The following is a 14,125-nucleotide window of genomic DNA, read 5'->3' on the forward strand; positions in this document are numbered from 1 at the left end:
CATGAACTGCGAGATCATGACTTGAGCCAAAGGTAATACTTAGCCAATTGAGCCAGCTGGGCGCCACTAACTGTGTTTATATTTTACATAGACTTTATTCTCGTAAAGAAAGTAGGGTATAAATATACATATTATACCAAATAATGAGTAAACTTAAATAAAAATTATAAAGGTCATTGTTGTAGGGGCCATGGAGAAATAAACACACATACATGGCTAATGGCTGTACACTGGGAGTTTCTGAGGCTTGACTCTAGTAGTAGATACTTAGAGCTATAAAGTTGTTCATATTTATTGAACTGTTAATGTCACTCTTGAAAATGTATCACAAAGAAATAACCCAAGAGAAACAGTCCACACAATTGTTCATAGCCATAGTACATAATAGTGAGAAAAAGAGAAGAATCCAAATGCACAGTAGTAGAGACTGGTTAAATACATCACTTAATATAATGGAATGTGAGAAAGCCACCAAAAATGATTAAGTAGATCAGATAAATAGAAATATACATACATGTGTAAATGATCAAAACATGCATTGTACCGATGTAAGAATATGCATATAGCAAAAAGAAGTAAGAGGTCATAGGATGTTATAAATAACATTACAGGACAGATTTTTCTTTTCTACAGTGTTATATAATTGGTAGGTACTTTTGAGATTAGCCACCAGTTAAGGAGTGGATTTTGGAAACTTTGTAAAATTTAGAGCTTTATACATGATCTTTCTTCAGCTACCAAGCCGCCTCTTTGTCCCTTTTTTTCAGGATTTAAGCATTGAGGAACAGTCAGAGTGTACTCAGGACTTTTATCAGAATGTGACTGAAAGAATGCAGACTCGTGGAAAAGGTAATACTTTGGTAGCCAGACATTAAGGGATTGCTGGTCGTTGTACAGAGTCTGACCATTGAGTCTCTTAGAACTTTCTCTGTTTCTCTGATGGCCTGGCTGGTTTGCCAATTCTGTCCTATAAATGACTCCACTGACATTCTGGTAGTTGGGTAATTTATTGAACAGTTTAATAATTCCATGAGGGGAAGGAGCAGAGTCGATTAAGCCCCCTTAGGAGGCTTCTAAGTAAAACCCCCTTCTTGGGATCACCATTTTTGAGTCATTTTTCATGATTCCTCAGATGGGCGGGGGTGGAATAAAATTTGAGAATCACTGACTTAGAGCTGTAGGCTTTTCGAGATTTTTCTTGAATTTGACTCCCATTGATGTTGGGTTTTAGGATATTCTTAGCATATGTGTATAAATGAGAAATCAGCCCCACCCGCACACCTCCAAGAACTCTACAAGGGTTTAGAGTAAATCTCAGAAAAATGGAAGAGTGGGTTGCCGTCATTCTCAGTTTTGGGAATTTCGAGCACTTTTCTAATGTAGCAGTAAGGAGTGAGCCATGCTGAGGTCTTCCCCCTGGGCAGAGTGTACAGCTTATTAGGTCCTGCCAAGCAGCTGAAGTTAGAACTGGCAGTTCTGTGAAAGGCGGTCTAAAAAATTGAGGTAAGTTTTTAAAGGGTATTTTTTAATGTAACATCTTATACTTTTGTTTCTGGGTATATTCAGTGTATTAACTAGTAAATTAGTTTTTTGCTATGTAGGAAAAACCATGAAAACATACTCTTAATTTAAACTGTCCTTCCCTCTCTTGAGCTCTTATGTCCATTTGGATATTTCAGTGCCTCCGGAAAAAGTGGAGAAGATAATGGATCAGATCGAAAAGTACATCATGACTCGTCTCTATAAATATGTGTTCTGTCCAGAAACTACTGATGATGAGAAGAAAGATCTCGCTATTCAGAAGAGGATCAGGTAGTTGGTTGTTTTGCTTTGTCTTGTGTTTACTGCCTCCCATGGGAAGAACACATTGCGGGAAAACAAAGCACTTGCATTTCAGACCTTGAGAGCAAATAACAGTAAAGGGACCCGCCAGCCTCAGCACTGAGCCTCTTTGTGGTGTCAGAGAGAAAAGGAATGTGGTAGATTGCTAGGAGGAAAGGCCTGAAATCACCTTCTTGCTTATCTTGCTGACTCCAGCAGCTTTAGATAAGAAGCAGATCTGCTGTTTGAGATTGTTTCAAAATCTCCAAAATTTCCAAGGAACAGGTGGAAATTTCATTGTTTCTCCCTGCATTGTCCTGTCTTGTGAGGCAGGAAGCTGGGCATATCCATATTAAAGCGTCATTATGCCTCCCCCTACCAGCGGTGCTCCTTATTTAGCTCTTCCTCCGATCACATCTTCCCCCAGCACTGGGTTGAGAACACTTCCCAAAGCGCTTAATCTTCCATGGGCAGTAGAGTGGGCCCCAGAGCTCTATTCTGGTGGCAATGAAACGCTTCTTCAGAAATAGGCCATCTAATTGTGGGACTGTGCCTGAGATTGGTTGTGCACAGGTGTTTCTGGAGGAGGGGCCCTAGGAATCCAAATGGCGTTCCCAGGCAGTGGGGCTGATAATTGGTAGATCTGTTCTTGATGGTGTCACCCCTAAAGTGTGGAGTTGGTGTTGGGAAGGTGGCAGATGGAGCCAGAAGGAACTAGATGGGCTTTGGACGGAGGTGCAGGGTGAGAGCGTTTGTCAGACAAGTGGTGAGGGTCAGCAGCAGAGTCTCTGCTGGGAAGCGAGGGTGTGACCAGGAAATTTCAGTGATTCAGGCCAGGGTGACACACACTTGTTGACCTCTTACAGGGTCTCAGAAGTTGAGGGCAGAGCCTAAACGGGCATTAAGGGTGATGGACAGTGAAGAGAGGAAGCAACAGGTTCTTCTCAGATCTTCATTCTCAAATACCTTTTCAGCCTCAGTATAATCTCATTTCAACCGGTAAAGTTGTCTTCTGCTTTCCTTGCGATAAGTGCCAAAGAGCAGCCTCATTTCAGGATTCTAGTTACTTCAGCTCAGCTCCTAATATGTTCAGCAGTGATATGCTTGGGCCTGCGATGGCCTCATTAGTCAGTGGTGTCCCATATTTCCCCTTAACTGAAGGACATGACAGGACAAATGACTGCAGTCTATTCTTGGGATTCTTTTTTACTGTCTCTCCCTCTTTGTAGAGCCCTGCACTGGGTTACACCTCAGATGCTTTGTGTCCCTGTTAATGAAGAAATTTCCGAAGTATCTGATATGGTGGTGAAAGCAATCACAGGTCAGTGAAACTGAGAGCTGTCTTATCTGGATTTTTCTTCCTTGAAGTTGACATAAGTCCATACTTAAGTCAGTGAGCAACCAGACAGTAAGGTGTATTGCCAGAGGTATACTGGAATGTGGGAAAAGCATTTTGCAAGAGTGCTAGTTTTATAAATTTAAAGCATTCACATTAGCAGGTAAACTATATTTCCCTTTATTTTCTAAGACCAGGGTCTCTTATTTCTTGGGCATTGAACTCAACTAATGCAGGTCAAATGCAGCTAAGGCTAATTTCTTAAAACTCAGTTGCATTTATATATTCAAAATAATTTTGGAGGGAAGAAGGGAGTTGGTGGTACAAGGTACTCCCCAAGCTGAAGTTACATATTAAAACGATGTCTCTCTAATTGATTATTAATTAGAGATGTGCTTTGGATTATTTTTCTGGTTTGTTTACAAAGTAAATGAAGTGCCCTGAATTGATGTGGTTCCACCATCCTGTACAGGTCCAGGCACGTAATACGGTTTCTGTTTCTTAGTCATAGGAATAGCCCAGCAGAAATAGCCCACGAAAGTTTTAAAAAAGAAAAGAACCGAAACAAATTGCTCTTAATGGAGAAGACATCCAGTCTTGGCCAGCTTCTCCTTAATTAAGAAGAGTTAGAAAGACTTGCCCATTTAGAGATTGTTAATGAAATTCTGCTGGGAAAGAAAGTTGGTCAGCTGCTATCAGCGGTGCTGGAGGCAACCCGCAAGTAGGCTCCTTTGGTTATAAGAACTAGAGACTCACTCACGTTACAGGAAGAAATAGGGGGTTACTTAAGAGATTATCAAGGTGGGAAAGGAAGCCAGACTCTCCCAGAAACAGCTCCACAGCCCCTCTGGTGACTGGGTTATCTGTTGTTAACATGATTCTTCCACTCTCTCAGGTTCTGCTTCTCTTTGTATATCTTTGCATTTTAATTCCTGTTATTAAATGTTTTCTGTAATTCCCCTTGCAAAGTCTAACTGGCCTAGCTAAATACTGTCATCTTTGTTGTTCAAAGCTTTTCTGCAAGGCTGTGTTATAGGCTTCATGAATTGACTCCTTTGGGTTAAGGCCCACCCCCACTCCTACCTTTTGCTCAGGGAACATCATTAGAGATTGAAGGTGAGAAGCCTGGATGTGGACCTTGTATGTGTGTTTTTTCCCCAAAGACTCTTACGAAGTTCAAGACCAACTGGTTTATGTTTAAAGTACTTCAAAGGAATTTATGTTTGGGACTCTTTTCTGATATGCCATAGGATAGGCCTTATAAAACCAGAAATTACAGGAGCCAGACCTTTGTTTGCTTAAAAATAGAACTAAGGATTTTAATATATAAACAGTTTGTGAATAGAATTTGAGAGGTGAAACTTTTTTCTCTCAAGTCATCTGAGTTGGAGTTTAAAGAGATATTTTGGTAGTAGAAATTTGGCTACAATTTATTTTATTTTATTTTTTAATGTTTATTCTGAGAGAGAAAGAGGAAGGAGCAGAGAGAGAGGGTGAGAGAGAATCCCAAGCGGGCTCCACAGTGTCACCGCAGAGCCTAAAGCGGGGCTGGAACCCACAAGCCAGAAGATCATGACCTGAGCCAAAACCAAGAGTCAGACACTGAACTGACTGAGCCACCCAGGTGCCCGTGGCCACAAAATTTTAAAAGCTTTCTTACTCTTTCTCATCTTAACTCCCATATCTTGCCAATCCAAGTACAGATATGTTCTGCCTCTGTGAGGGCCAAAGGTTCTAATGATCACTTTGTTCTAATCCGAAATCATTGGCCTAAGTACAGGAGCCTCAGAGAGGACAGTCTGTAACAGTGGTCTTAAATATGGAGACATCAGTTAAATTTCTGAACCCCTCCCAGGTGCTGCCAGTTGGCACTGTCAGTTTTGTTGATAAATATACTGAAGGAGGCATTTTTCCATTTCAGTTGACATCTGTCATCTAGTAGGTGGAGGCCAGGGATGCTATTAAACGTCATGCAGGGCAGGACAGTCCCCTACAAAAAAAATAAATGAATAAAATTATTCAGTCCAAAATATCATTAGTTCCAAGGTTGAGAAATCATGACCTAGAGCTACAGCCTACTTTGTATTCAAAACTTCTTTACTGATAAGTCCAGACTTTTGCTAAGATGGCTTACCGCCACTCAGCCCACCTTTCCTGCTGATTACAAGTAAAAGCCCTGGATGGCAGACTCAGAGCAGTTGTGTGAGGACTCTGAAAAGTAAGTAAGAGCAGGCAGCTTAGGGCAGGAAATCATCACTTCAGAAATTAACACAGTGGGGAGTTTCCTGTTCTGTTGTTGCCCCCAGATCTCCTCGTTTAGGCTGTAGAGCAGTACAGGTCATGGAACTCGCTACACATGGCGGGGGGTCCAAAAGAGGTCCCCCAAAAACTTCTTTCAGGCTAAAGGATACTAAGAAGAGGAAGCGCTGCTGCAGGACAGAGTGTGGGAGAAATCTACTTCCCCTTCCCCCGTTGCTCTTTTTTGTTTCCCTCCTTCCTTTCTCTTTTTATACTCTTGGCCCCTCCCTCTTGGCAGTGGCAGCTACACATGCACCCATATCAAAAATAATTCATTTTTTATTTGCTGTATTTGTTTATTTATTTATTTTAAGTTTCAGTTAAGTAATCTCTACACCCCACTTGGGGCTCAAACTTAGGACTCCAAGACCAGGAGTCACATGCTCCTCCAGCTGAGCCAGCCAGAGGCCCCATTTTTTTATTCACTTTAAAACTTAAAGAATAGGGACCCCTGGGTGGCTCAGTCAGTTAAGCATCTGACTTCAGCTCAGATCATGATCTCATAGTTAACCAGTTCGAGCCCCATGTCGGGCTCTGTGCTGACAGCTCGGAGCCTGGAGCCTGCTTTGGATTCTGTGTCTCCCTCTCTCTCTGCCCCTCCCCTGCTTGCATGTATGCTCACCCTCTCTCTCAGAAATAAGTAAAATTTTTTTAAAAAACCTTCTTTTAAACAAAACTTAAAGAATAAACAATGAGAGAGTGGCTAAAGGCTTAAAATAAAGAATAAATGCCAACAATAAAGGTAGAAAGCTAAACAGGCTAAATGAAAGTAGTAAAAAATGGTTTAAAAAGTCTTAAAAAATTTTTTTCTCAATGTTTATTATTGAGAGAGAGACAGAGTGTGAGCCGGTGGGGGGGAGGCATGACACACAATCTGAAGCAGGCTCCAGGCTCTGAGCTGTCAGCACAGAACCCAATGCAGGACTCGAACCCGTGAATCCTGGAGCCAAAGTCAGATGCTTAACCAACTGAGCCATCCAGGCACACACACCCCTGCCCCAGATCTTTTTTATGTAGGTTCTACTCAAATAGAAAAAGAAAATAGTTTGAGACACAGTAACAATAATTATAACCCATAATTTAAAAAGTAAAGGAACTAAACCATAAAATAAGCAAAAGCACACAGGAGACATGTATGCCCAGGGACTAGAAGCATTAGGAAGTTAAAATACGGCCTCTGCGCTGTCGGGTGCTCCTGTCCCACGCATTAGTCTTCCATGGCTGGTGGTCCGCGAGGGTTCCCGCAGTAGCCCACCTCCAGGATGAAAGCTGGGAGCAGAAAGAACTGTGACGGGCACCATCATCCCACCGAAATCAAAACTTTTATTCCTGCTGTTGGCCAGAAATTGCTTTCAAGTTAACCTGCCTCCGCTCTTCTTTCACGTTGCTCCGGATTGCAGGCAGAAAAGCGCATCCAGAGGCGCCCTCCCTCCTTCCTCTTGTGGTGTTCTAGGGGTGCTGACAGCTCCACCTCCCCACTGCCTGGTCCCTGTGACACAGGGTGTGCATTTGCAGGAGCTTACCACTTAGTGGTCGTTTGGGGCAGTGAAGCGATTTTTCTCTGAGGGAAATGAATAAGATTAAATGTATACCCTTGCTTTATCCCCTGTGCTAACTAGTAGGTTCTAAATGTCATAAAAGTGCTGTAGGTGTTTGTAGCTGGTGGAGATTTCTATGCCATGGGTGCCCGCTGCTGTGGACCTACATGTGATAGATTTCAGCAGCTGTATTTTTATATCCAATACAATGATGCTTTGAGTAATACCCACCTTTCTAAAAAGCAGTAGGCTTCATCAGTTGACTTTTACAGTGTATTAGAGGAACAGAAGCAGGAAGAAGGCTCTTCTTAATTCTCCAAGGAGCTCATAAGCAGCTTACCATTGTGATGAAATGCATGGATTTGAGAATCAGATAGACTTGAATCTGCCCTCTGTCATTTGCTGTCTTTATAATTTTGGGCAAATTATCAAACTTCTCTGAACCTCAGCTCCCTTCCTAATAGTAGTATCCATTGCACCATCTGAGGATGGAAAAGAAATAGACTTGTGGAGCACAGAAATAATGCATATAATGCTTGGTCTGTGGTTCTGTGCCTGGTTACACGTCCTGTAAGGATGAGCCAGTGTTTACAGTTTTTGTGGTCAAAGTTTTTTATAGAAGTTACCTGGTGGAGAAAGGGTAAGCGAGGATACCTCTGTAACTTGATAGATTAAAAAATGATTATTCTAAAGCTTCTTTTATGTAATCATTTTCTCATTGGAAGCAGGGTCTTTTCTGCTTTACAGATATCATTGAAATGGATTCTAAGCGTGTCCCTCGAGATAAATTGGCCTGCATCACCAAGTGTAGCAAGCACATCTTCAATGCCATTAAGATCACCAAGAACGAGCCAGCGTCAGCCGATGACTTTTTACCCACTCTCATCTACATTGTTTTGAAGGGCAACCCCCCACGCCTTCAGTCCAATATCCAGTATATCACCCGCTTCTGCAACCCAAGCCGATTGATGACTGGGGAGGACGGCTACTATTTCACCAATCTGGTAAGGATTTGATTTTCTGCAGTTACAGAAAAGAACCCTGAAAGTATTTATTTTAGGGATGTGACACATCACTCACAGGCTGTGACAGTTTAATGCCTATGAGATGAGAAATCAGCAAAGCTAAAGATGCATGCTTGGTGTCACATAGCACATGTGACCGGGCCATGCAAACATCCCACCTCTCAGTACTTGACCAGAGACTGTGATCATCTTACAGAAAACATGGGGAGGCATGTCAGTTGCTGCTGGCCATTACTTTCCCGGGTGCTGGGTCAAAGGGCCATTCACTTAGTTGGGTTGTTTCAACCATGAATGGACTTTGATTTCTTTGTGAAAAGACTTAAGAATTTTTGTTTGTTTGTTTTATTTCTATAAGTGCTCTCTTAGAGCTGAATACTGAGATTTTAAGCTGGGGTCAGTTTAGAAGATGTGAAATGATTTTCAACTGTTGTTATTAGTGCTTCTTGATTCTAGGCAAGACGGTATTAAAAGATGTATATCTAAGTAAGGCTGAATACTTCCTTTTACTGACCACTAACCTTTGGTTTGTCTGCTTAAGACTAGATTGACTAATGGATTTGAGCCACAGAATACCTTCCTTATGTGCCTTCTTTCCTGTGTTGGGAGTTGTACAGGGTAATAGGGAGAGGAAGCCAGGTTACAGGAGGGAGCATTTCTCGTAAATTGTCGAAAAAGATGATACTTGAATCTCCCAAAGTTCCAGAAATTTGTTGTGATTTATTTTGAAATCCTAAGTATGTATTCACTTTTGTGCCTGATTCTGTATTTTGCTTTCCTTTAAGCGGGTTCCCAAAAGTGTATAAATTTCCAGTCCTTCAAAGCCTGGACCTGCCCTTCTTACCCATCCCCCTCAGCCATTGCGTGCAGCTGCTAATTAGTGTTGTTGCAGTTTCTGGGAACATGCTTTGCAGGGGCTTGAGAATGCCCTTTTTCGTTTTCCATGCTCTTACTGAAATTCCAGTTAGTTAAAAAAAAACACTGTAATATTAGTTTTAGGTGTAGAATCCAGTGATTGATCACTTACATACAGCACCCAGTGCTCATCCAAATGCCCTCCTTAATACCCATCACCTGTTCAGCCCATCCCGGAAATGCCCTTTTTCAGAATGATGCTTCTTCCATTATTTGCAGTACTTGTCATCCTTTCAGATACATGGCTATTTAAACTATACCCCCCAAAAGTTTAAGTAGCCAAAGTACATGTTTCTTAAACTAAGTGAAAACATGCACTTGACTGCTAGAGCCTTTTGGATTTAGCTCTTTATCTAGAGAACATGAGAGAGTGCGGATAATCTCTGAGTTTCTGCAGACGGAGGCGTGGCTGGTAGTAGGGAAATGAAGGTTGGGACCGGGAGGTGTTTGAGGGTCACCCTGGTGGTCGCCAGTGGAGGCTGTTGGCTCACCTTTTCCCTGCAGCTTCCCGGCGCCTTGACCTACAGCCCTATTTGCACCTTATTTCTCCATCCTCTTGCTGATTCAGAGTCCGGCTTCTAATCCCACTGCTCCAGTGAAACTGCTCTGGCAAAAGTCAAATCCCATGAAAACTCTCAGCCTTCATCTTACTTCTTTAACATTCTTAATAACTCCTTTGTTCCAGAACTTCCTGTCTTTTGGATTTCAGGGTTCTACTCCTTACTTGTCTCTGTGGGCTTTGTGTCTTCTACTTCTTCTCAAGTTGGGTTATTCTCTGGGGTGCTGTCCTCTATGTATCTCTCTCCCTTGGCTGTCGGCTCTGGTCGCAGCTCTGCTGTCACCTGCACAGTGAGGATGCACCGGTGTGTGTCACCTGTTTGCCCTCATGCTGAGCTCCACTTCTGACTATTTATTGTGCCTCAAATTTAATTTATTCAAAAACTGAACCTACTTCCTCATCAGATGGTTTTCTCCTTTCTAATGCGCACTGTTTCTACTTGGAGCAATAGCATCCATCCATGCCAGAAACGTTAGAATCCCTCTTAGACTCCTTCTCTCTCCAGGGACTGTGGCACGTCCACGGACACCATGAGCACCTGAGTGGCAGGGTCAGGTGGTCCTGTTCTCATCAGATGAGTCTGTTATAATAGATTTGCTAAGTATTCCTTAAAAAGATGATTCTCTTTTTTATGTGTAATAATGTCGGGTCCTGGGAATCCGTTTCTCAGAAGAAATTCTGTGAGCAGCCTATTTCCCTCTTTATATTGTATCTCTTTCTTGTAAAATCCTTTTTTTAAAAAAATGTGAAACGTAATTTTCCTTGTAAAAAAAAAAAAATAAATATAAGAAAGTATAGCCAACAGATGTCTGTTTCACTGAGCATTTGCCCAGGGATTTCTGTACTAATAATTGCTCTCGTTTGTTCATTGCTTACTGCTGACCTGTGAGCTAAGCACATTACATGTGCCGGATTGCTTCATTCTCACAATAAATCTGGGTGGTATTTCCCGTTTTACAATGCAGGATCCCCAGAGAGAGTAGGTAACTCCCCAGGCTCACAGACTCTTGGCTAACACATGATGGAGGTGACAACTCGGGTTGCTTGATTTTAAAGCCTATTCTTTCAACCACTTGATGTTAAAAGACCAGAGGTCCTTAGAGGACCGGAGGGCCGTGTGCCACTCCAGCACCTGCTGATGGGCCCAGTAGCTGGCCATGCCCTGAGTGAGCATTGTGGGGCTGGAAGACTTCAAAGGGGAATGGCTCTATGGGACGTGTCCCCCAGACACTTGGCCCAGTGCTCCTAGCCCCAACCGTGGTTCCTCTGCCCTGCAGCATGGCCAGCAAGCAGGGCGCCTCCAAGGTCGAGGAATCATTCAGTTTTTGTCCACAGGAAGCTCTGTAGTAGCCAGTGTGGAACAAACACTGACGGCTCCGCCTCCAATACTTCACTCTGTATAAGACTCCTGGACCTTTGAACAACCCAAGGAGAGGACTAAATTTCTGACAGACTCAGTGAGAATTGGCAATGTGACTTTCTTTTTCCTAAGGAAGAAATGTATTGTTTCAGGTGGGAGTGTAAAGGAAACATGATTGGGGTGCCTGGGTGGCTCCATTGGTGAAGTGTCCAACCCTTACATTATGCTCAGGTCGTGATCTCATCATGGTTGTGATGTGAAGCCCTGCATTGGGCTCTGTCCTGGGCATGGAGCCTGCTTAAGATTCTCTCTCTCTCCCTGCCTCTCCCCTGCTCAGCTGTGCTCACTTTCTCTCTCTCTAAAAATAAATGAATGAATGAAACAGATTTGCTATGAGTTGGTAATTTTGTTTGGTTTGGTTTATTTATTTTTAAAAGAGCACTGGGGGGAAGGGGCAGAAAGAGAGGGGCAGAGGATCTGAAGCAGGCTCTGCCCTGACAGCAGGGAGCCCAATGTGGGGCTTACACTCATGAACTATGAGAACATGACCCAACCTGAAGTCGAAGATCAAGCGACTGAGTCACCCAAGTGCTCCTGAGTTGGTAATTTTTGAAGCTGAAGTTCATGGTGGGTCATTAGATGGGTTTTTTCCTACTCTTGATTCTGTTTTAAATTCACCATAATAAAAGGATTTAAAAATATATGTTTGAATATTCGGACCTTTCCTCTTCTGGCTATAGTAAGTAACATTCTGTTTTTTTCTAGTGCTGTGCTGTGGCTTTCATTGAGAAGTTAGATGCCCAGTCGTTGAATTTAAGTCAGGAAGATTTTGATCGATACATGTCTGGCCAGACTTCTCCCAGGAAGCAAGAATCTGAGAATTGGTCTCCTGATGCTTGCTTAGGGGTTAAGCAAATGTATAAGAACTTGGATCTTCTGTCTCAGTTGAATGAACGGCAAGAAAGGATCATGAGTGAAGCCAAGAAACTTGAAAAAGACCTAATAGAATGGACAGATGGAATTGCAAAAGAGGTTCAAGACATTGTTGAGAAGTATCCGCTTGAAATTAAGCCCCCAAATCAATCTCTAGCAGCTATTGACTCTGAAAATGTTGAAAATGATAAGCTTCCTCCACCATTGCAACCTCAAGTTTATGCAGGATGATAAATATTTACATGGGTAGTATTTATTTGAGCCTAAATTGTAGGTAGCTCTTACTACAGTCTATGATTGGGATCTAGACTATAACTGAATTGCTTATAAATGTCAGAGCATTTTTAAAGGTACAGTTTGTAGGGATTGTTTTGTTTGTTTCGTTTTGTTTTTTCCTGGCAGGGGAAGCTCAGTAAGTAATAAAATACTATTTATTTGAGTTACTGAAATAGATTCATTTAAGGCTTATGTGAAAGTTTTGTCTAAATCTATTTTTTCTCCACGATTTTCCTACATGCTTCCTCTGTGGCATTCACTGTGGTTTGGATTTGGGTAAATAATTGCCTCTGAAGGATAAAGCAAATGAATGCTACAAAATGTATGGTACCACTCTTCTACAGTTTGAAATAATTTTATAATTGTAAAGATAGAAGATATATTGATAAGTAAATATGTAAAATTGTAAATATGTATAAAAAGAATGGTGTCTGCTGTGCATGGCGTTTCATGCGTTAGTTTTTTTAGTTTAAAATGAAGTATACTGAATGTTTGCCTTCAACACCATTTTATTTAGTTTGCCCCACTTAAATGACTCTAGAAATGTTAGACATACTCCCCTTAAAATATTGACTCCATCATTAACAATATGTTAGCCCTAACTTTGAGATTGTGTGTAATCAGTCAGAGACTGTGACACCATTGAAGTTCAGAATAATTTTTAGGTCACATAAAGTCACTGTTCAGAATAGTCATTTGAAGACTTTAAACCATGCTTCTTGCACCATTTTCCTCCACTTATTCAGGAGGTAAGTTCTTTGTAAAGGAGCTGGTCGTGGGTCTAGATCAGAAGACAGAGGAGTGAACAGGCCTCCGCCGGCAAGAGCCAATGGGGAACCCCTCAGAGCTGTAGCATCCTTCTTTCTGCCTCTGTCTGTAGCAGACTTTTGACTTTATGGGCAACACAGACGCATGTCATATAAACCTCTTTCAGGGTTTCTCAACCTCAGTGCTGCTGACATTTGGGGCCTGAGGACTTTTTGTTAGGAGGGCTTCCCTGTGCATTACAGGGTGTTTAGCAGTATTCGCGGCCTCGATACCCACCAGACACTAGTGGCAACCCCCACAGTTGTGAAAAATTGCCTCCAGACGTTGCCAAATGTTTCCTGGGTGGGGCGGGGGCAAACTCGACCCCTAGTTATGAACCACTGATCTGTTGTGTAAACCAGGAAGCTATCCTCCTGGTGGTTAATACGACGTAACCAAAGACTATTGTATTAAATGCACATTGCGGTTAACTGATAGTGAGGCTTTACAGCCACTGGCAGCGTGGAACCCTTTTAATCCTAATGGAACCTTCATAACCTAAATAAGCTGTGTATGATCTTCCTCCCAATCAGTGATTTCTACAGATGATCAGCGTACCTGTGAAATCGTGCATAATTCCTGGGCATCATTCTGAAATGATGTCACGTCACACAAGCAGTATCTCAGTATCTTCCTAATAGTGTACCATGCAGATTTGTAGCGCATTAATTTTGGAACAAAACAAGAGTGAGTCTAAAACGTCATATGCTTTACTTAAATTTACCCGTAAGAGCCATCAGGTTGACACACCTGTTGTCATAAAGCACGGAAGGCATGAAGCAGTCACCTGGACCAGCCGATCACCAAGCTCACGTGCAGTGCAACGAGTCACTATCAGATGCCGGTGAGAATCCGCACTTAGAAACCAGAGCCCAAGTGATTTTTGTAGAAAGCTTTTCCCTTTTTCCTTTGTTCTTTTCTATGTACTTTCTAGGTGCTAATCCAGGTATACACACTCTGAATTCTCCTGGGAACATACAGTTCTTTTAGTCTTGTACATTATGTTTGTTAAATAAAATGTGCATATCAGCCTCCCACAAAAACTGTCTTCTTTTGATTTCTTGCATATTTTCAAAGGAAGTTGTTGATTACTTTGTATATATCTCATATTAGTTGAATTCTGTAGATATGAAATCTTGCCTTAAGTAGAGGCTTATATTTCTCTTAAATCAGTGTCAATCCTATGGCCACATTTTCTGTTTTTTCAACAAGAGAGTATTGCTATTTGAACGGACTATAAATGTGATTGGAATAAACCTT

At 42.0% G+C, this 14,125-nt stretch overlaps 1 protein-coding gene across 6 annotated transcripts in view; it reads left to right on the forward strand.

Moving 5' to 3' along the window:
• RABGEF1 (RAB guanine nucleotide exchange factor 1) overlaps window positions 1–13,897 on the forward strand; it is a 57,565-nt gene extending 43,668 nt beyond the window's left edge. For 5 of the 6 annotated variants that reach the window (XM_039238064.1, XM_039238065.1, XM_039238063.1 and 2 more), the window contains 5 exons: window positions 768–849; window positions 1,680–1,812; window positions 3,051–3,142; window positions 7,741–7,997; window positions 11,615–13,897. In XM_039238064.1, the coding sequence (XP_039093995.1) occupies window positions 768–849; window positions 1,680–1,812; window positions 3,051–3,142; window positions 7,741–7,997; window positions 11,615–12,013 (963 nt within the window). In that variant the 3' untranslated portion in view covers window positions 12,014–13,897. The remainder of the gene's footprint in view (window positions 1–767; window positions 850–1,679; window positions 1,813–3,050; window positions 3,143–7,740; window positions 7,998–11,614) is intronic. The other variant, XM_039238066.1, reaches the window with a different exon arrangement.
• Window positions 13,898–14,125: the final 228 nt, after the last annotated feature.

This window comes from Hyaena hyaena, unplaced genomic scaffold (genome assembly GCF_003009895.1).
Source record: "Hyaena hyaena isolate Hyena2069 unplaced genomic scaffold, ASM300989v1 scaffold_135, whole genome shotgun sequence".
Lineage (NCBI taxonomy): Eukaryota > Metazoa > Chordata > Mammalia > Carnivora > Hyaenidae > Hyaena > Hyaena hyaena.